The sequence below is a fragment of the Dendrobates tinctorius genome, unplaced genomic scaffold (assembly GCF_039654945.1).
Source record: "Dendrobates tinctorius isolate UK_male_01 unplaced genomic scaffold, ASM3965494v1 ptg000007l, whole genome shotgun sequence".
Taxonomy (NCBI): domain Eukaryota; kingdom Metazoa; phylum Chordata; class Amphibia; order Anura; family Dendrobatidae; genus Dendrobates; species Dendrobates tinctorius.
In genome coordinates, this window is record NW_027361675.1 from 50135893 (window position 1) to 50157857 (window position 21965).

The following is a 21965-nucleotide window of genomic DNA, read 5'->3' on the forward strand; positions in this document are numbered from 1 at the left end:
TGTCTGACCCAGCTAACCTCTCAGTGTTTCTGGAGCCCCTGATCATGTGACCTTCTCTATGGTCCAGCCCAGTCTGACCTAGCAATGCTCTCTATGATCCTGGAGGACTGAATCGGAAGTCCTTCCCTGGTCCTGACCTGGAAGTGTAGGTGCTAATGCCCTATATCAGACCGCCGCTTCCTATGGTCGGGGCCTGAGTATCGTGTTGCTTCCCTGCATGGCTGCTTGGTCTGCTCAGTCGCTCCCTGTATTCTGTGCCCCTGCACTCTGCCCTGTAGTGCATCTCTGCACACGCTCTATGCTTGTACTCTGCCTCTTGTCCTGTGCCTTGTCTTGTGTTTGTCCTTTGTGCCATGTTTTGTCCTTGTTATGCTTTGCCTTGTAGTCCTTCCTGTGTTCTCTGCCTTGCCTGCTTTTCCATGTCTTGCCTTTGCTATGCTTTGCCTTGTGGTCCTTCCTATGTTCTCTGTCTTTGCTTGTTCTTCCTTGCTCTGACCTATGGTGCTCTGTGGTGCCTCCCGGCACATGCACCATTCCTCCTCTCTTACCTTTGGTGCTCTGTGGTGCCTCCAGGCACATGCATCATTCCTCCTCTCTTACCTATGGTGCTCTGTTGTGCCTCCTGGCACACGCACCATTCTTCCTCTCTTACCTATGGTGCTCTGTGGTGCCTCCTGGCACATGCACCATTCCTCCTTTCTTGCCTATGGTGCTCTGTTGTGCCTCCTGGCACATGCACCATTCCTCCTCTCTTACCTATGGTGCTCTGTTGTGCCTCCTGGCACATGCACCATTACTGCTCTCTGACCTTTTGTGCTCTCTTGCACATTTCGGGGCTAGTCGCAAGGTTCCCCCTTGACCCGGCTCTGGGCTTCGACCTACGCTCCGCTGCTAGCTCTGTTCTCGCTCTGACCTGACTCTGTGTTTCTGCCTACGTTCTGCTCCTTGCCCTGTACCTTGTCTTACTTTGTTTCTCGCCTTGCTTTGCCTTGTTTCTTCGTGTGCCCTTTGCATGCGCCGGGCCTTCCTAGCCTCCTGTTTGTGCCTCAGCTGTACCCGCCCTAGCCGTGCCTGCCTGCTTGTGCCTCAGCCGTGGTCATCGGCCAGTGACAGCTGTGGCGCCTGTTATGCCTCATTTGGGTTAGCTGGAGTCTTGCCCGTCTGTCTGTGCCGCAGCCCGACCAGCTAGCCAGTGCCCCAGCCATGCTCTCGGTGCTTCCTTGCACCCACGCTGTCTCTGTACTGTACTTTGCGTGCTCCTCTAATAGCACGCGCAGGCCCTAGCCTGCTCCTTGGCATACCTCCCCGTGCTTCTGTAAAAGTACGCGCAGGTCTTGCCATGTACCCTGTTGTGCCCTCTTGCACACAGGCCCTAGCCTATACCCTGTCATGCCCTCTTGCACGCACAGGCCCTAGCTTGTACCCTGTCGTGCCTCTTGCACGCACAGGCCCTAGCCTGTACCCTGGCGTGCCTCCTAGCACGCGCAGGCCCTTGCCTTAGCCTGAACCCTGGCGTGTCTCTTAGAACGCACCCTGACTTGACCCTGGCGTGTCCCTCAGCACGCGCAGGACCTTGCCTTGAACCTGACCCTAGCGCGTCCCTCGGCATGCGCAGGACCTTGCCTTGAACCTGACCCTGGCGTGCCCCTCTGCACGCGCAGGACTCTGCCTTGAACCCTGTCCCAGGCGTGTCCCTCGGCACGCGCAGGACCTTGCCTTGGACCCTGGCGTGTCCCTACACATGCACCTTGTCTTGTATCTTGGACCTTGAACCCTGGAGTGACCCCAACACGTGCACCATGTCTTGTTCTTTGCACGTTGAACATGGCGTGTCCCCTACACACACACCTTGCCATGCACCTTGCCCTGGACACTGGTGTGCCCCTAGCATGCACCCTGCCTGGAATCTTGTCTTGGACCTCGGCATGTTCCCTAGCACGCACCATGTCTGGAGATCAGTCGTGCCTCCTTGCCTGTACCCTGGTTTGCCTGCTGGATTCCCGGAACCTGCCATCACTGTCAGAGATCGTAAGCATGAAGACTACGGCCTGATGTCCGGAGCTGGTGTCCGCAGCCTGATGCCCTGATCCTTGCCAGCTGTCCGGAGTCCGATGCCATCGTGTCCTTGCCGGTAACCGGGCTTACCTTCTGGCACGTACCATGCCATGGACCTTGGCATGCCTCGCACGCACCTTGCTGTGTTTGCCTGTTATCACGTTTTGCACTTAATGTTATCCTGAATTTGCCTTAATGAAGATATCTTGAATTCACGTATTGTCTTGTCTTGTTTCCTGCACGTCCTTTGTCGTCAGACACTCGTACCTAGTGTCTACTTGAGCCGGCCGTCTGGTTCCAGCAGTCGTGGTGGCTCACCCCCTTGGTCTTGCCCTTGACACTCCCTGTATAGGGGGTGGTTCCTCACAAGGTCAGCTCGCCGTAGGTGGGTGGGTGCCACGACCCAGAGGGTCCACTCTAAAGAAAAAGTCGACTTAGCTGAAGCTGGTTCGTCACACTGTTCCATTCATTCTTAATGGAAGTGTCAAAGATTACCAAGTGCAGAGCTTGGCTGATCTTTGGCACCCTTATTAGAATGAATGGAGTGGTAGTGTGCATGAATGACCTCTGCTCCATTCAGCCAGGCCGGCTCTTCAAAGCCCTGGTTCTCAGGATCGGTGGGCTCCATGGCGGTTAGACTCCCAATGATAGGAAACTTATAGGAGATAATTTTCAAACTTGAGAATAACCCTAAAATTAATTAAAAAAAGTCACCATTCATTTTACCACATGGTGTACAGGAAAACAAAAATTTCCAAGTGCTATGACATTTTGATTGCATTTTTGGTGAAGATGTGATGACGGAAAATTGGTGAATCTGGTGTCTACATTTTTTTTCCTCTTCATAATTCTTACTTTACACATTAATTCATTTGATATTTTTATAGATCTGACTTGCTGAGATGCTTGAAAACAAATATTTATTTTTTCAATAGGGGTTGGAAGTGATTCAAATTTTTATATTTTTTTAACCCTTAAAACTATGATCATCTTATCACTTGTTTCCCAAATGCTACAATACCACAATATTACAGAATAAAGCTAATATCATGGTCTGTTAAGAAGCCATGTCTTTGTAGAAGGGGGAGTCCCCACTGTGTGGCCGGGACCAAGGGGACTGTCACCAAGGTTCCTAGGGAAACGGTTTCCGGGGGACATAATTAGAGAATGGCCCGGAGAGAGTTCTAGAAGGAGTGGGGGCGGAGCCAATAAGAAAGGAGCTGAGGACGCCAGCAGGGGCCACTTGACAGAGCGGGAGAGAGCTAGAAGGAGTGAGCGATGACTAGAGGGACTGGAGAGAGACTCATCATGGACAGGAAGGAGACTGCACCAAGCCAACTAGCAGAGGGACCCCGACTGCACAACCGTGCTTCCTGCGGCTGTCACTGCCCGACTCCAGCCCGCGGCGGCAGCCTGCCCGCTGCCACCCCAGCCCGACTCCAGCCCGTGGCTGCGGCCTGCCTGCTGCCACTAGTGGCCGCCAAAGCCCCACTCCAGCCTGCGGTTGCAGCCTGCCTACTACCACCCGCAGCTGCCGCTGCCCAATTCCAGCCCATGGTGGCGGCCTGCCCGTCGCCACCTGCGGCCGCCACCGCCCGTCTCCAGCCTGCGGTTGTCCCTTGCTCGCTGCCACCCGTGGCAGCCGCTGTCCGGCCCCAGCCCATAGCAACGCCAGTAGCCTGCATCAGATCCTCATCGGCTGGGCCCAGCGGCTAAGACGCTGAAGAGACACCGACCACCACTCTGCCGGAAGTCAGAGGAGGATAAGTGACACGTTGTAATTGATAACCTGTAGTTTCTGGACCCGTAGTCGGCCATACCATAGTTACCGGTTTCGACTGGGTAGTCATGACGATCGTGTTACCTGTGTATTATTGTTCTGATCCCTGTGAGGATAACTGTTTTTAGCTTGTCGGTTACTCAAGATAGCCCTTATAGGTACAGTTATATATATAAAAGTTACATTCTAAGTTCACGCCGACTCCCGTCTCGTCACTGCATCCCACGTACCTGCGATACCTACATCTGGACTTCATATTACTGACAAGGCAGCAGGTATTCGGCAGCCATTGCATTCCATAAGTACCCTGTAACTGTGTCACAGGCTAACTAGTGGGTGCATGGCAGGTCCTCATGTGGTACATGCAGCTGTCAAAACCAGACAGTGGCATTTAAGGGTTAAACAGCAGCAATAAGAGCTTACAGTCACAGTCAATGCTGTTACAGGCAGATGCCGATTGTGTAGCACAGTTGGCATCTGCCAGGGGACTCAGCTCCTGAACCTGTCCCACAAAGTGGCACCTCATATGTCAGTAAGAGGTTAAGTTATATACAGTGTTCAATAGACAAAAGATAAATCAATTACTATTTTTAATTTTGACATGAACTTTGACCACTATTGAGCCCCAAGTGTTACCATGTTCTGGCTGTTGATACCATAGTCGAAAAAAATAGTGAAACCCTGTACTTAATAATAATAGAAAGACAGGGAGAGCACAGTAATTAGTTATTTGAGTAAGTCACAGATTAGAGAATACATGCGAGTACACACAATTCCCTTAATACTTCGGTTTGATATTCATGAGGATAAGTTGTGCCAGATATATGCTCTGAACATCTAGTGCTTATTTTACCATCCGGTTTTCTAATCATGAGGAAGGCAGTTTTTTATGTCTGAAGTGTTAAATGTCCCTTAGCCTTTGCTGACAACTTTTCTCTGGTGGAAAAGACACTATTATTTTAACATTTAGACTCTACACGTTCCCATCTATTAGCTCTGCATTTAAAGAACAGTTTTGCAATACTCAGATTTGATTGAAAAGTGATTTGTGCCAAGGCTAAAAATAATCTTTTTATTTGCAACCAACACTTCATCATGGGGAAAATAAGAACAGATGATTGATAGTAAGAGACACCACAGGTCCGAGTGGGCTATAAAAGGGCTATGATCAATCCAAGGAGGAAGAGTTGCAAAATTATTGCCATACATCCAGATGACCGCCAAGAACAATTGAAGCTGCTTGTAGCAGCGGAAGAAAGGTTTACTAGAAACAAGATACCAGTAAAGCCTTATTTCACATCCGATGCGGCCACTGTTTCTTGTTCTTGGACTGTAATGTCTTAGTGAAAAGTAAATTTATAGCGTAGAGCCGATTTCACACTTCCGACATTCACAGCCCGAGTTCGAACCATGATGTCCGGCCCAGCCGCAGATCTTCTTACACAATCTTATATATGCCTAGTGCTTTTTGAGTTTGGGTCAGAAGATCAGTGGCTGATCTACACATGCGTATATGGACCAGAAATATATTAAAAGAGTGTCCTTTTGGCTAACATGGGACCAGTGTCTTTTTCTATGGTATTAAAACACATATTTAGCTACTCTTTCTAGTACAAGGGCATCATGCATAAAACGTATAGAATATGGTATACCTGGCAGACCATGGCAAATCATCAAAGGTTATCAATCATCTACTCATATAAAAACAAGCGCACACGCTACCTATATGGTAAAGGTTTAGAAATTCATTTCTGCTCCGAGTTTTCTCCTGGTACAAAGAATTGCTTAACAGAAGAGGAACAACATACACAAATGTCAGAAAATGTCATGTCAATGAAGAAAATACTGTACCAGATACCAATTAAAAAATGCTCATTTTCATGTGCGAGGAAGTGTGCTTTATGGTTAAATATTAGCCACGTCACTTGTTTGTCTAACTCCTACATCTGCATCTAAAATATTTATTCACCTGAGATATTCATTCTGCAAATACCACAGTACAATCCTTAACCCACTTCCATGTTTTTATAGGGCACAAGGGTGTATGTGTGCACGTCCCCGGCGAGAGTAGAAATGTTAGGTCTACACTCTACAGAGTATAGGGGAACTAATTAGCTGCCAAACACTACTAACTCTGTAATATATTTACGCAGACTTGTCACATTAATCATATTAACTCATATTCCTACTTCCATAATATTCACAGTAGTGTTTTCTAAGGTCATCACTTTTTTTAATACATTGAAGCAGGTTGGAAGCCATGCTTCCTCTCTACTGTTCTCACAGGTAGTACAAGTATAAAAACAATGCAACATAGGTTAAATCATTTTTAACCCCATTAGTAACCAGTTATAACTATTGGCCCAAATTAAAAGATAAAGCAAACCTGTCAGCAGTTGCGGCCACCGCCTTTCAGGGCTTATCTACAGCATTAGTACATAAGCCCCCGATCCGACCTGAAAGATAAGAAAAATAAGTTTTATTATACTCACCTGGGGGGGCGGTCCAGTGCGATGGGTGTTGCAGGTCCGGGTCCAGTGCCTCCCATCTCCTTGTGATGCCGCCCCCCTGCTTGCTTCATCGCTCCCCGGCATAGCGCTCCTGCGAAGGCGTACTTATCTGCCCTGTTGAGGGCAGAGTAAAGTACTGCAATGCGCAGGGGCTGGGCCTCTCTGACCCTTCCCAGCGCCTGCGCACTGCAGTACCTTGGTCTGCGCTCAACAGGGTAGATAAGCCCTGAAAGGCATTGGCCGCATCTTATAGCGGCCAAAACTGTTGACAGGTTCTCTTTAGCTTGTCTTGCAAGTTTTGAGGTATTGTTTAGGAAAGTACCTTGAGATGCTTGCTATTTCTCATACATCTGAGAGCGTCACTCACCTAAATACTATAATTTACAAAGATTTGTAAAGTGTGCAAAATCCTTACTGGTTACATTCAGCTTTAAGCTATGACTAACACTTTCATGAATCTTTATGTTGGAGTAACTCGCTATAAATTACAACTTCCACATGCTACCTTATCTCCTTGGGTGGCAATGGATCCAACTCCACACCTTCTCCAAATGATAGAGGACATAAACGTGGGGTGTAGCTGCTTGACAAGCTTAGCGATGGTGACGTACTCTATAAAAAATAAGTACATAGTATTATACCAGGCATCATAAAACAAGACCTGTAAAAAAAAATACAATAAATGTAAAACAAGAAATCATAAGTTATTTATTTTTTTTGCCATTTAAGTCACTGGATGTTTAAGTGAACCCGAGAGCTGTTAAGTGCTTGCCGATCCACGAGTATCAGGTACTTGTTACACGATTTCAGACAGGTATGTTTGATTATGAAACTTTGCGACATTTCAGAGAAAAACAAACTTTAAAAGCTGCCATGCACCACACATTAGAGTAGTTGCATAGGGGGTTCCCCTGTGGTTTCTCCCTGCCCGCTACCCTAGAGTGACAGGTCTCTCCATGTGTGTCACTTCAGAGCAATGGACAGGGAGAAGCCTGTCCAAATAGTCTCCCATGTAGCTCAGTCACCGGCAGTTTTTCATGTATGTTTTCCTCTGAAATATTGCAGTGTTTCAGAGTCAAACATGCCTGGCTGAGATCATACAGCCAACGTCTGATACATGCACCTCAATCTGGCAGCATGTATCAGCTGTCAGGTTCTCTTTAAAGGGAATCTGTCACCCTTTTTTTGCTCTATTGGCTGCCGGCATAGACATCGGGGGCTTATCTACAGCATTCGGTAATGCTGTAGATAATCCCCTGATGTAACCTGAAAGAGAAGAAAAACACGTTATATTATACTCACCGAGGTGGGCGGTCCGATGGGTGTTGCGGTCCGGTCCGGCGCCTCCCTTCTTCATGCGATGACGTCCTCTTGTCCTGTCCTGTAATGACTCTGGCACAGACGCACTGCTCTGCCCTGTTGAGGGCAGAGCTGAATTGTGCAGTACGCAGGCACCAGACCTCTTCCGACGCCTGCGCACTGCAGGACTCTGCCCTGCCCTCAACAGGGCAGAGCAGTGCGCTTGCGCTGGAGCCATTACAAGACGGGAGAAGAGGACGTCATCGCATGAAGAAGGGAGGCGCCGGACCGGACCGCCACACCCATCGGACCGGACCGCCCACCTCGGTGAGTATAATATAACGTGTTTTTCTTCTCTTTCGGGCTACATCGGGGGCTTATCTACAGCATTACAGAATGCTGTAGATAAGCCCCTGATGTCTATGCCAGCAGCTGAAAAGCCAAAAAAAGGGTGACAGATTCCCTTTAACAAATCATAGAAGGAATATAATAAATATAACACAGATATATAGTAAATATCTACAGTATATCATAATGTAATAATACTGAATTAAAAGTACATTAGTGGGAAACTTTCAGGTCATAGGTCTCACTTAAAGAAGCACTCCCATGAAAGTTTTTTTCCTTTTTTTTCCTCTTAATATATTGCAGTCATCATATATAGTAACATAGTTTTGAAGGCTGAAGGAAGACCTTATGTTCATCTAGTTAAGCCTATTTTTAGTGCAGCTGTTCTGCATTGTTGATCCTGGGGAAGGCAAAAAACCCACAGAGTAGAAGCCAATTTTCTCCATAGGGAAAAAAAATTCCTTCCCCTAAGCTGGGTCAACCATCTACCTATAATATTATGTTATTCGTAACCTTCTATACTGTTACTCACAAGAAAAGCATCCATTCCTTTCTTAAATTCATTCAGTGAGTTGGCCATCACCACTTTCTCAGGAAGAGAATTCCAGAGCCTCACTGCTCTTACTGTGAAGAACCCTCTTCTATGCTGGTGCAGAAATTGTCTTTCCTCCAAACGAAGAGAATGCCCCCTTGTTCTTGTCACAGTCCTTGGTACAAACAGTTCATTGCAGAGATCTCTGTATTGCCCTCTGATATACTTGTACATATATATTAGGTCTCCCCTAAGTCTTCTCTTTTCTAGAGTAAATAGACCTAATTTTGATAACCTTTCTGGGTATTGTAGTGAACCAACTCCACTTATCATTTTAGTAGCCCGCCTTTGAACCCTTTCAAGTTCAGTAATGTCTTTCTTGAGCACCGGTGTCCAAAATTGCACACAATACTCCAAGTGTGGTCTGACGAGTGATTTGTACAGAGGGAGAATTATGTTTTCATCTCGTGTCCCCAGACTCCTTCTAATGCATCCCATGACCCTATTTGCTTTGGTGGCAGCTGCCTGACACTGGGCACTCCAATTTAGCTTCTTATTGACTAAGATGCCTAAAGGTACTGTCACACTTAGCGATACACCAGCGATCCCGACCAGCGATATGATGCGGTCAGGATCACTGGTGCATCGCTAAGTGGTCGCTAGTGAGCTGCCACACAGGCAGATCTCACCAGCGACATTGCAGGGGTCGGGGGTCTCTACTTACCTGTCAGACGAGGTGATCCAGACGTCCTCCCGCCCGCGCCCATGCGTCGCTCGTCTCCACAGCAGGAAGCCCAGCAGGAAGCTGATGACGAGAAACGGCCCAGGACGTTCTCGCGCGATCAGCGATAACCAGCGGGGGAGCGGTCGAGGGTAAGTATCAGACATAGCGATATCGCTGGCAATATCGCTATAACATCACAAAAGCCAGTGACGTTATAGCGATATTGCTAGCGATATCACTTAGTGTGACAGGCCCTTAAGTCTTTTTCCATGTCTGATTTCCCCAGCAGTTTCCCATTTAGTAAGTAATTGTAGCATCTGTTTCTCCTTCCCATGTGCATAACCTTACACTTATCTGTGTTAAACCTCATTTGCCATTTTTCAGCCCAATTCTCCAATTTACTCAAATCTGTCTGTAGTCGCAAACTGTCCTCCTTTGTGTTAACTACCTTACATAGTTTTGTATCATCTGCAAATACTGATATTTTACTGTGTAAGCCATCCACTAGATCATTAATAAATATATTACCGTAAATAGTAGGGGGCCCAATACAGAACCCTGTGGTACCCCACTAGTAACCCTGGCCCAATCTGAGTATGCACCATTAATAACCACTCCTTGCTTTCTATCACTAAGCCAGCTACCTACCCACCTACACACATTTTCCCCTAGCCCAAGCTAGGGGACATATATATGTACTTACAATTGCTCATTTTGCCTTTCTACCCAGCATTTTTTTCTCTCTTCTCTGCTCTATGTAGAAACAGGAAATCTCTTGTCCCTGCATTTATCATCCCGCCCTTCAACTTGTGACCCAGCTGCTCCTCCCACCTGTCATAGACTTTTGCAGTGACTCATGACTTGTCAGAGAAAATTGACCTTCTATTTCTGCATAGAGCTTGGAAGGATTCCACTAGTTAGTTTTAAATTATGTAATGTCATAGAAAAAATGAGCAATTGTAAGTGCACAGCACCATGTAATATACTGACTGCAATGTATTAAGAGGATAAAAAATTGATGGCAGTACTTCTTTAACATGAATTATGTGATGTCTTTAAACCAGCAGGCATTAACTATCATTTCTATATCATATACAGTATAATGCCAGGAGCTGAGGGTGCAGAGTAGAGTGCAGACACAGGGAGAAACCAGGTAGCCGGGCACTGCAAGGCAAAAAGGGAACAGAATATGGCTAAGAGAGGACAAGGGACCTGAGAAAGGCAGCGCTTAGGACAAACCCTAAAGTAGGCACGTAGAAGGCACTATAAATAATCAGGCACTTCCTCTAACAGGAAGCGGCCTGATATACCCGGTAGCCGCTGGCCAGATTGGGCAGTGCTTCCGGGAACCGAAACAAGCCAACAGTATTAATCTGTCAGGGGAGCACACACCCGCGACCTAAGCAGGTGGCCACACATGCGTGAAGACTGAGATCCCCAGCGCAGCTGAGGACCTGGAAGTGCCAACAAGACGCGACGGGGGATGCGGCGAGGGACCCAGCCGGCAGGTGAAGAGACGCGGCAAGGGGCCCGGCCGGCAGGTGAAGAGAGGTGAGTAACAGCCACTATACGTTATAGAGACTTTCTTCATCACCAGTCTCAATCTAAATTCCCTATCAGTATGTCTTTGGAGTCTGGGAGCCCGAAGGTAACATATGCAAACATGGAGGGAACATGCAAACTGTATGCAGAGTTCTTTTCTGAATGTTTAGCCCAGTAGAATTGACATTTGGGATCAGGAGTGATCCGGATTATGCACTGTGGTTGTGCATAAACCCACGATATATATCCTTTCCCATCCCTCGGTTGAACTTGATGGACATTTGTCTTTTTGCAATCATATTTACTATGTAACTATGTTACACATGTTATTGGGTGATTTGAGCTTAAGGCTGCGAAGCTAAGTAGTGTCATGGAAACTTTTATGGATTAAAATGTTTTTTAAGCGCCCATAAATAGGTCACAACAGGCTCCAAAGAGCAAAAATACCAAACCATATGTATTCTTAACATCCTGTGTATTACAATATGTCATATACAGATGTATATTAAAGGGTTTGTTCAACACATTCAAAGATTTGCCTACCACAAGGATGTTTTTAAAACCATAAACTCAAACTTACCATGAATCCAACACAAGCCATTCCGATAGTCTGGATTAATGGCAAAGTAATCCTGTTCTTCAAACGCCTGAGTGCTGAGGCCTCTCATTGGCTGCAGCAGCCAAGTGACTGCAACAGGCATCACCTTTGTCAATTTTAAAAGTATCCCTGGAATTTGCAATTTTTTTTTGACATGTCAAACAACCCCTTTAATTATATTTTGCAATTTTTATTCGTCTATTTGTGTTTTTGGTCAAAAAATCATTGTGATACCTTATTAATGTGAAGAATAGCTATGTTCAACAATACCTTAAAATTTAGCAAAATAAAAGTAATAACACAATTTATACACTTAAACTAGGATTGTTCTGACTCTCTTTGTACAGGATCCCAACCACCTTTCACTCTCCCTTTGAATCTCCTACCCTAGTTGTCTCATTTAGCAAACTCCCTTTTAGCCCATCAGCTCCATACCCATTGCTTAAAGGGGTTATCCATGACTTATGGCTTTGTTTCCTATTAAGTTATGAATTTGCAGGCAACTACCTGCTTGTTCTTCACTGTGATGATCTGTCCAGTTCAGAACAGTCACTTATCACTCCTGCCAGCAATTCTCCTTCTTCCAGTAACATCAACAGCCTACCTGCAGGAACCAGCTCTCAATCAACATGATGTTGGCAGTGACTACAGTGGAAGAGCTGCTCTGTTGATGTGAGGTCAAAAGAAGCAGGAGAGTCACCGACTAAGGAAGGAGAGATCTCCGCAAGACAGTTCTTGCGAGTTCTTAGCCCAATAGGAAAAAAAAACCTAAATCTCAGATAACTCCTTTAACTGACCTACAGTAGAATTGATCCTTCATAGTAGGTAGGAATGTTGCCTAACACAAAAATTTCATGCAATCATATCATTATTTACTAAAAGCTTTGGCTATGTGCAAATTATGTCTGTTAAATACAGGCGAATTTGATGAGTTTTTCAAGTAGAAGATTCTACACTCTTGTGTAGTTTTTTTTTTTTTTTGGTCGTTTCCTGACCATTTGTCCAACGGTTTTGGACGTTGGTGTCTTTTGGGAGAGTTTTCCCATGATTTTCGTGAAGTCTGTTCTACTGTCATTTTTTGGCTGTTCTTTTCAATCCATTGAATTATGATGAAACCGCTAGCAGTTTTAAACCCTAGCGTTTTGTTCTTTTTTCCAGCACTGGAGAGGTGCCACTGGTCTCTGACATACTGCAAGTCTTATACTTCACCACTGCCATATTCACCTTTAATTGGCGCCACTCCGGTCCCGTGCTTCCATCTTATTCTGACTGACCAAAATTCAGAGACAACAGTTACAAGTGCTCAATGAGAGCCAGAGCGAAGCTCTCTTAGACTTACTTTGAAAAGTGACCTCTGACAAACACTGGAGAGAACCGGCAAATCACAACCTGCTGGAGACCAACCAGTGCTGACAGAAGGAGCAGGTGGCTGGTAAGCATAAAACTAGGGACAGTGACCTTATATTAGAAGCACCATTCAAGCGCTGCAATAAAATGAAAACGCTGGAGTAGTGCTTTAAGCAAAAACAATAGCAAAAGGCACCAAAATATTTCCGGGCGTCTTTTGAGCTTTCCCTTTGACTTGTATTGTAAAGCACAAAGCATCTTCCGAAGAGAAAACGGCAGTGGACACCTAAATGGGTGAAAAGACATTCAAAAGCCTAAACATATGCACAGCAAGTCACTTCTATACAGAATTCTTTGTGCATATATCATTGTTTTGAATGTTTTTTTTTTCAGGTGATTTCCGTGGTAGAATCTTCCTGAACAATACAGCGTTAGCACAAAGCCATTTGCTAGAAATAATACATGGGTTGTACAGGATGAGAAAAACAAGTTTGCTTTTTTCCCCAAAAATGGCAACAGAATTGTAGCTCATCCACTTTAAGCTGTGTGCAGATGGAGGTTTTTGAAGAGTTAAAAAATGACGAGTTTTTCAAGCAGAAGCCGCTTCAAGGGATGCTTCTTTTTTGCGGAAGGCTTTAGAGGAGTTTTTTTTTATTTCCTAAAGTGTCTTTAAGTGTTTTGGAAGAGTTTTTGTTTCCTGAAGTGTTTTTTTTTGCATCCTTTTGATTTGATCGTGCTATTTTGGAGAAAGAGGCATCCAGATCCTCATCCAAGAAGTAACATATTTTCTTTTTACACCAGGCGTTATTCAAAACCAGAAGTGGCTAAAAATGCTCAAAAAACTCTGCATATGAACAGCTATGAGAGTGGACACAGAAATAAATATGGCATTGACCGGTGTGTCATGGTTTCTGGGAGAAAGCAGACATATTTTTCTAATCCAGCAAACGCACTTGAGTCATTGTCTAAGGTGACAAAATAGCTTCATAATAATAGTGGCGCTATAATGAATATTTCCTAAATCCGATCGACAAAATTTTAGTTTTCTTACCCTAATAGTAATTAGCATTATTATTATCAATATTCATTTCTAAGCTCATAAAAACGGATAATATTTTTCTTCAGAAGAAAACCTGGCAGAGTTTTCACCTCTATAGATTGTACAAAGCTTCTAAACAGCAAATATTGGCAGTAATCTAAGTAATTCATAATGGACACAATTGAAGGATATCCCTTCTGTTTCAGTAATGAGCATTAACTAGCGTAAGATTGGGTGAAGATATCCTTTAAACATTTTCATATGTTTCCTAGAACATAACACCCACTAGTGGGAAGGTATCATAGAAAGGGAAGCTTACCGTACTTTTATTCCGAAGATTTCTGTCAAACTGGGAACTTGTAGCATAAATGCACATTTTTTAAAGGAGTATTAAAAACAGAACTACAGAATGAGCCGAGGGCGAAGAGAACTCAACACATGCCTGATCAGGCTTACAATGTTATCTGTACAAATTGTATTTGCAGAAAGTTAATGAATAGCTAATTAAACATTGTATTAAAAGGTATTCCCTATTGACATGTTCCATGCTCATGGGTGTGAAGTTTGGAGGGCGGAAACTTCTCTTTATTGAAGTCTTTCAAGTTAGCAAATGGAATATGCTTGAACCACAGTAAAGAAAGATCTTGACAAATTCTACATTTTTAAATATTATTTCAGGGATGCTCCTCTCAGCTGTTGCTCCTTGAAATTCCCTGTACAGATTATTTTAAAACACTCTGTATCTGTTCAGAGGGTTCTTTAGGGTAAACCCATATCTGATAGCAACATTATTTTGGTTAAGAATTTTCCCACCTTATTTTTTTATGATACATCAATAGAATGTGCTAAAGCATGTCTAATCATACCCACCACTAGGGACTCATACATTGCTTTAAAAAAAAGGCACGATGCTTTTCTTTTTGAATATTTTTCCTTAAAATCCATCATAAAACTGAAAAATTCTATTGTGAATAAAGCCTATTTGTATATTGCTGCTATAAATCAACAAATGCTCCCATACACATTAGATAGATGTGAGGTGAAGATCATTAGGCTGACGGCTATCTCGCCCGAATCCCCCATGTATAGGAATGCTCATATTGACTCCTCTGCCAGCAGATTGCCCATAGGGAGAAAACAAAAATCACCCGGACTATCATCTGTTGGGGGAGAGTCAGGAGGCCCTCGTACACATTAGACTGTACTTCAATCCTGCTGATATTAGCAGGTTCATCCGACTTTCGTCTACTGTATTGGGGGAACATTTAAGAATGTTCCTTCTAGTCATTGATAGCAATCTTAGATTTTGAACGCTGTAGGAATTACATGAAAAAACTTCCTTAAAGGGGTCGTCCAAACTTGAAATGTTTTTGAAAATCATCCAATAAAGGTATGGATACCTTTCATCTTTTTTGGGGCATAAAATTATTTACATGGAAATAATTCAGAATGCAATAACATAATAAACTAAAATAAAGTATACATCCCTTACTGATCTCTTGCTGCTCTTCTTCAGTACTGCCTTGGACCACACTGATTTCCTTTTTGCTTGTTCATTTGAGTTGGCCAGTGGTCACAAGTCTATCTAAATTGAGCACAAATTAGAGAGAATGTGTGTCTCTGTACATACTCTTCCAGTCTTAAGGCCAATCACTGTCCGCAATGATCACATACCTAACCCTTCCTAACAGAAAGTACAGAGACCAGTGGGGGACTCTGGCAGCCATGGAAAACTAGTGACAGAGGATCAGTAAAGTTAGTATACCTTATTGTATTAGGTTAGATCATTCAGGATGGTTTCCAAAAAAAATTACATGGATAGATATACAGCCTTTAAAGTGTCTCCAAAGGCACTGGTCAGGATTATTACTATTACAAAAAATGCCATCCCTTCAATACAAGACTGAGACTGTCTAAGCACGTGAATCTATTGAACAGTACTAAGTTACTGCCATTGTATTATAAAGGCTCTTTCTACCAAATATTCCCCATAAAACATACCCCGCTTTCAGAGAAGTAGCTGTGAACTTCAGATTCATCAGAAATAACCTTCATGGTCACCCTAAATTCGTCCAGAACCCTGACAGCTCCAGAGACTTGTGCAGAGCACTGCCTGGCACACCAGAAACACACTCTGAGCTTTATACTTCCAAGCTGGATAGAGATTAGATAAGCGCTGACCCCGGAAGTTAGACCTAGGACTACACCTGCAAGTTATGCAAAGGGAAGCAGAGCTACACCTCAGATAACTGAACTAACGTCACTATTCACCAATTTATTGACTAGTACAAATAGCCCAGAAGTGCAGAGAGCTAGCATTATGATGATGTACAGTTGAATAGATAAGCGTGTGCACAGCTTTAGTAGGTGCCAGAGAAGGTTCCCACACCATTAACATACAGTATATTAAAAGACTCGGCACTCAACTTAAGTGATCAGAAAATTTAATGTTGTCCACACTAGTAGTAAGCAAAATGTTTTGGTCTTACATCAGACCTTCATCAGTTACAGAATAAAGTAAGGTTATTAGGTCAGGTGGATCAATAATCTTGGTTGAAGATCGCTAGATCATTAAACATTCCATGTCATGAAAAAGTAGGGCAAGGGTTGTCAGACCTGTGCACATATAGGGTTAAGTGCGCCATGTCTCAGTGGCATTTGCGGATGCAGTGTCCACTGTTGGTCCAGCAGGATGCCTGCGCATGCGTCGTTTTGACGCTGCGCCGACCACAACAAAATGCAACATGTTGCATTCGGTGCAGCTTGGCACAGCGTCAAAACGACACATACCCTAAAAGTATTGCTATACTTGTTGATGAAATTCTGCTGACAGAACCCATGTAAACAATTAAAATGTCTGTATCTTTCATTGATTTTTAGCTTATCACTGCTGTTAAGATCTCAGCCTGATATCAGTGAATGTGATCAGTCTTGTTTACATCAGGAGGCTGAAAACCCACCCTAAACGATGATCTCTGACAGTTAATGGTTTACTAATATTTTATCCCATCTAGACATTCCCATGTCAGCTAAATACATCATCAGCACAGAAGGCTGGAAATGATCAATGAGCGCAGCTCCATTCAAAGTGTAGCTGTCGCTGCCAGGTATTACACCATAGCTCTGGTTCTTTTGAATAAAAGTTGTGCTGTAGTAGCTGGCAATTGTCGACAGCGACGGCTACACTTTGAATGGACATGTGCTCAGCAGCTTCATTCGAAGTGTTTACATCCTGCCAGTTGATCCATGGGAGCAAGGTGTCAGACACCCATCGACCTGATATTCATGAAAAGTTAAAGGGGTTGTCTGATCAGAATAGACTGATGATCTAGCCGCAGGATACCTCATCATTATCAGATAGGTTGGGGTCCAACACCCAGCACGCACACTGATTACCTGTTACAACGTAAGGGCTGCTCATCAATATATTATGACCCAACAACCCCTTTAAAAGGTTGACACAGCTGTATTAAATTAAAATATTTTGAAAAATACCTTTTAGTTCACTCCATGTGAAATTAGGAAAATGATCATACCAATCACAACTTACTACAATATACAGCAAGTAAACAGCCATGACTCCTGAGGAATGCCCGGAATGTAGACTTATGCACATGATCTCATAACTCAATACAACCTGCAAACTTTAGGAGCTATGATACAGCAGCTATAGGCTTTAGAGTGGACCTTACCGTATCTTTGCATTTCCCCAATTTTATACAGAAAACTCTATCCATTTAAATTTGGCAAAAATTAATGATAAATTCGATCAGTTGCATTAATATGTGGCTTGTGTTCCACATAAGAGTATGATGCATCAATGGCAGAATGTCATCAGATCATCAGTATGGACCCGGAGGGACAACCTCAGGGAAACCATCTGTCAGAGCATTGTATCAGAGGTAGGCTCGATTGCTACCCCAGCAGACCATACATGATGCTGGTCTAAACCTGAAGCCCTCATAAGTAGAGTTTGGGAAAGCAATTGTGGCTGAGCATTATTTTTATTTCTCTCCATATAATATTGGTTTCTAACCCCCTAGCGACCAGGAAAATACCAGGTACATTTTGTATGGAAACAATTTTTTTCTAATCTTATATTTACATAATCATATACGGTAAATGTTATTTGTCAGGCATGTTAAACATGGTATATTAGGCAGAGACACACTGAACCCCTGAGGAACTGGCGATACACATGATAAGAAAAGCAAGTTATATTATACTCAACGGGTGGGCGGTCCAGTCCGGGTCCGATGGGTGTCACCGTCTGGGTCAGGAGCCTCTCTGACCTTTCCTGGTGCTTGCGCACTGCGACGCCCATCAGACCGGACCCCTGGGTGAGCATAATATAACTCGTTTTTCTTATCTTTCAGGTTACATCGGGGGCTTATCTACAGCATTAGCATTACAGAATGCTGTAGATAAGCCCCTGATGGCTGTGGCCGCATCTCATATGCCAAAAATGAGATGACAGATTCCCTTTAAGTACTTACTTTTTCAACAGTGTTGCATATTGGTAATTGAAATCATGGATGGCTTTACGTTTTCAATATAATGGAGTTATCCACAGACATCTTACAGCAAAAATGACAGATTCCCTTTAAGAGGTGGTTTCTCAGAGATATTGGGAAAGTGGTTAATCAGGCATAGTCTAAACCATATAACCTGTCGAGGGGAAGTAAACATTGCAGAGGAAGGGTACAGCACTCAGAACTAAGCTCTTTCTCTCTGATGGGACTTGCATGTGTTAGTCGATCACTTTGTCTGCTCTCAAATTAAATATCTTATCTGTGTTGAGACAACGTTTTTTTCGTCCTTTCCATCCATTTTGAGTCTAAGCATTGTGACCCTTTTCTTGATCATGAAAAAAGTCAGCATTTCTTGGACATGTTTTAGCAATTAATATACTATCAATGGCTTGTACTTAGAACTCAAAGTAGCATGGTATTCAGCAGAGCGCTGCAATCCTTTAATTTTAGTGGTCAGTGGGTATGAGTTTTTATAGATCCAAACTAGCCACGACTATAGATATGTTTCATATGTTGTTCAATCTGACAACTGCCATTACAAATCAATCCTATCCTCCAAAAATGTATCTGAAAATATTGAGATATTAGGAGGTTTTCGCCCTTAGCCTGGATCATGATACCTTTAGCCCTTGCTTCCCCAGGACATCATGGGGAAGTTATGATTATACACTTATTTTCCCAGAAATGACACAATCTACCCACCTAAATCTATGCTATGACAATAGAATGGCGGACACTCAGGAAAGACTCCTATAAAAATACCCCTTCATGTAGACAAAACACGACAGTGCGTGGACAACAGACATTTCTCCAAGACATATCCATTCTTATACACTGACTGCTCTGTCATTTACTAGTTGCGTCATTCCAGCTACAGGAGGGTACAAGCTATTTGCAAATGCAGGATCTGCTTCATAACAGTTTTACAAGACATGTTAATAAAACAAGAGTAACTATAGGATAAGCACTATCCTTAAGTAATTGCTTGGACTGAGTTACAGGAAACTGACAATTAAATTGTTATTTTTCTATCATTAAGTCTACAACGATGCACAAAAGCGGTTATCAAAATATGATCGTAAATATGGCTTCTCTCTGGCTATACACATGTCCTCTCTTGTCTGTACATATAGGAGATTAGGATACATGAAAACTGAAAATAACGTAGACTACAATGTGAAAGAAAACCCAAACAAGGAGAGCCAGATGTGATGTGTATGTAACACACTGACAAATTATTACATTGTTAAGATTCAGCAGATGAGACAGATGGATTACACAAGGAACCATTGCAGAGCGCAGCAGTGCTACAGTGTGTGCCGCAATAACGAGCAGCTACGCTCCATCCTGTCTACAGCTCGGAGTTACGGGGGGTAGAAGGACATTTAGGGTCAGCTGGTGTAGGACAGAAACTCTTCCTCTTGGTCTAAGGCTAAAAGATAACTGTATAACATAATGGACATCCACTGCAATACAGAGAATACACATAATGTAAAATCTGGTAACTCATCATATTTCTCAATGTATGGTATATAAACCCTAATATAATAAACACCTTTGTGTACATGTATCATATAAATTACACATGTGCACACAACTTCCGCCAGGAGTTTGTATGTTCTCCCCATGTTTGCGAGGGTTTCCTCCAGGTTCTCCCTGTGTTTGCGAGGGTTTCCTCCAGGTTCTCCCCGTGTTTGCGAGGGTTTCCTCCAGGTTCTCCCCATGTTTGCGAGGGTTTCCTCCAGGTTCTCCCTGTGTTTCCTATAACACACCCCAAAGACATACTGATAGGGAATCTGGGTTGTGCGCCCCAATGGGGACAATGATGATGATGTCCACAAAGCGCTGCGGAATATGTTGGCGCTATATCAGCAAGCAAAATGAAATAAAACATGCAAAGAATACATTTAAAGGTAGTAAATTAACAATAAACGTGCACAACTGTATGTATAATAAATCTAGATAGGTTAGATATATGCAAAGAGTATGTGGCCTATATAGCAAAGACCGTACACATGCTATAAACATATATCATACAATATTATCCATATTTAAGATGAAATATTTTATATTCAGTGCTGTAAGCACATTACCATATACAATGTGCATATCCTACATAACATACATATTCTGTATAATATAGACACATGCCATTTAATATATACAGTATATTATTTACTTATATTAGGCCCAACACGTAGATGCAACATACTTTCAATCAATCATATGATTGTGGATGATGTCAATTCAGTATCAAAGGGATGTGTTGCTGATACCAGCAGCCTGTGTGTGATAACTCATGTAAAGTGATGCAGTCAGAACCCTGACCATTGACCCTATAATGTCAGCTGTCTACTCACCACCTGCACTGTATGGCTGGAGGTATCTTGATCAGATGACTTGTCGGTTGACACTGAGTTCAGGAGCCAGTTGCTGGGACAGGGACTTGGAGGAAGTCCTGAGTCTGGACTGTCCAGGACCCTCTCACTCTTCTTCTTCATTTCCAGCAGATCTGGGACATCCTGCAGGTTTAGCCTCCCAACCATAGCTGTTAACTGCTGGGCTGGGACTGCAGGCTGGATGTGCTGATGAGAACTAAAAAGGGTCCAAATGTTCAATGAACAATTCCCCTCAGCAGTAATGAATCAGTGACAGAATATGTCTGGCTTGTGCTGTGTAGGAGCAGCTCTAGACACCAGTCACCTACTGAGGAGCTGCCAGGGCTGGAGTTATGTGAGAAGAAACTTGTGTGGCAGCAGTAGCAGCACAGTATGGGATGGGATGGGCTGCCTTCGCTGCCTCCCCCTCCTCTACAGCTGGATCCCAGGGTTTATTATTAAGCCTTAGTTAATTGTTAATGTGCAGGCATGAGAGTTCTCACGCCTCAGGCCACTGACACTATATATCCCCATATTTCTACTGGATTTACTTTAGGTCTGTGCAGAAAATCAGCTGCTGCCTTGTTCCAAGGGTTATGGGACTTTCTCAAATATATTTCCCTACCGCAGTGAAAAGGTAGATGATGGATAGGATAGACAGATTCAATAGAACTGGATGGATGGATGGATTAGAGACATGAGGTGGATGAATAGATTAAATAGAGAGACATAGGGTAGATAGATGAATGTTGTACAGATAGATGACACACCTGAGACGGATAGATTGTTGATTGGATAAGAGAGATATGAGGAGGATAAAGTTGTGGCTAAAATTGAGACTGACACAAATTTTGGTCTTCACAAAGTTTGCGACTTCAGTGTTTTTAGATCATTTAGCCAATATGTTTCTATAAAGAAAAAAGGAGTTAGAGCAGCACAAGGAAATAAGCAAAATATTGAGAATGGACACTTCGTGTTCGAAACGCGTAGCCACGTATGACGTGTACATTATGTCTGTCATCATCTATTTTTAATTGGGTCAAATAAAAATTGGATTTTTTTACAAAAAAGCTGGAGCAACACCCATTTTTCCTTGAGTGTGTTAATATCAGGGCCAGACTGGCCATTTGGCAATTCTGGCAAATGCCAGAAGGGCCTGTCTGGTCGTGGGCTGCCTTGTCTGCTACGTTGTTAACAGAATCGGTGTTCTCAAGACACCCATAATGTTAAGAGTTGTGATGGAGCACAAAGTCACTGACTCCAGCAGGCCACGGGTGTCAT

At 43.5% G+C, this 21965-nt stretch overlaps 1 protein-coding gene across 1 annotated transcript in view; it reads right to left on the reverse strand.

The window, feature by feature from the left end:
• The window catches only part of RFLNB (refilin B), a 29540-nt gene extending 8460 nt beyond the window's left edge, over nucleotides 1-21080 (reverse strand). The window contains exons 1-2 of the mRNA XM_073574511.1: nucleotides 20667-21080; nucleotides 6851-6957 (exon numbers count right to left, since the gene is read on the reverse strand). Coding sequence (XP_073430612.1) covers nucleotides 6851-6957; nucleotides 20667-20852 — 293 coding nt within the window. The 5' untranslated portion in view covers nucleotides 20853-21080. The remainder of the gene's footprint in view (nucleotides 1-6850; nucleotides 6958-20666) is intronic.
• Nucleotides 21081-21965: the final 885 nt, after the last annotated feature.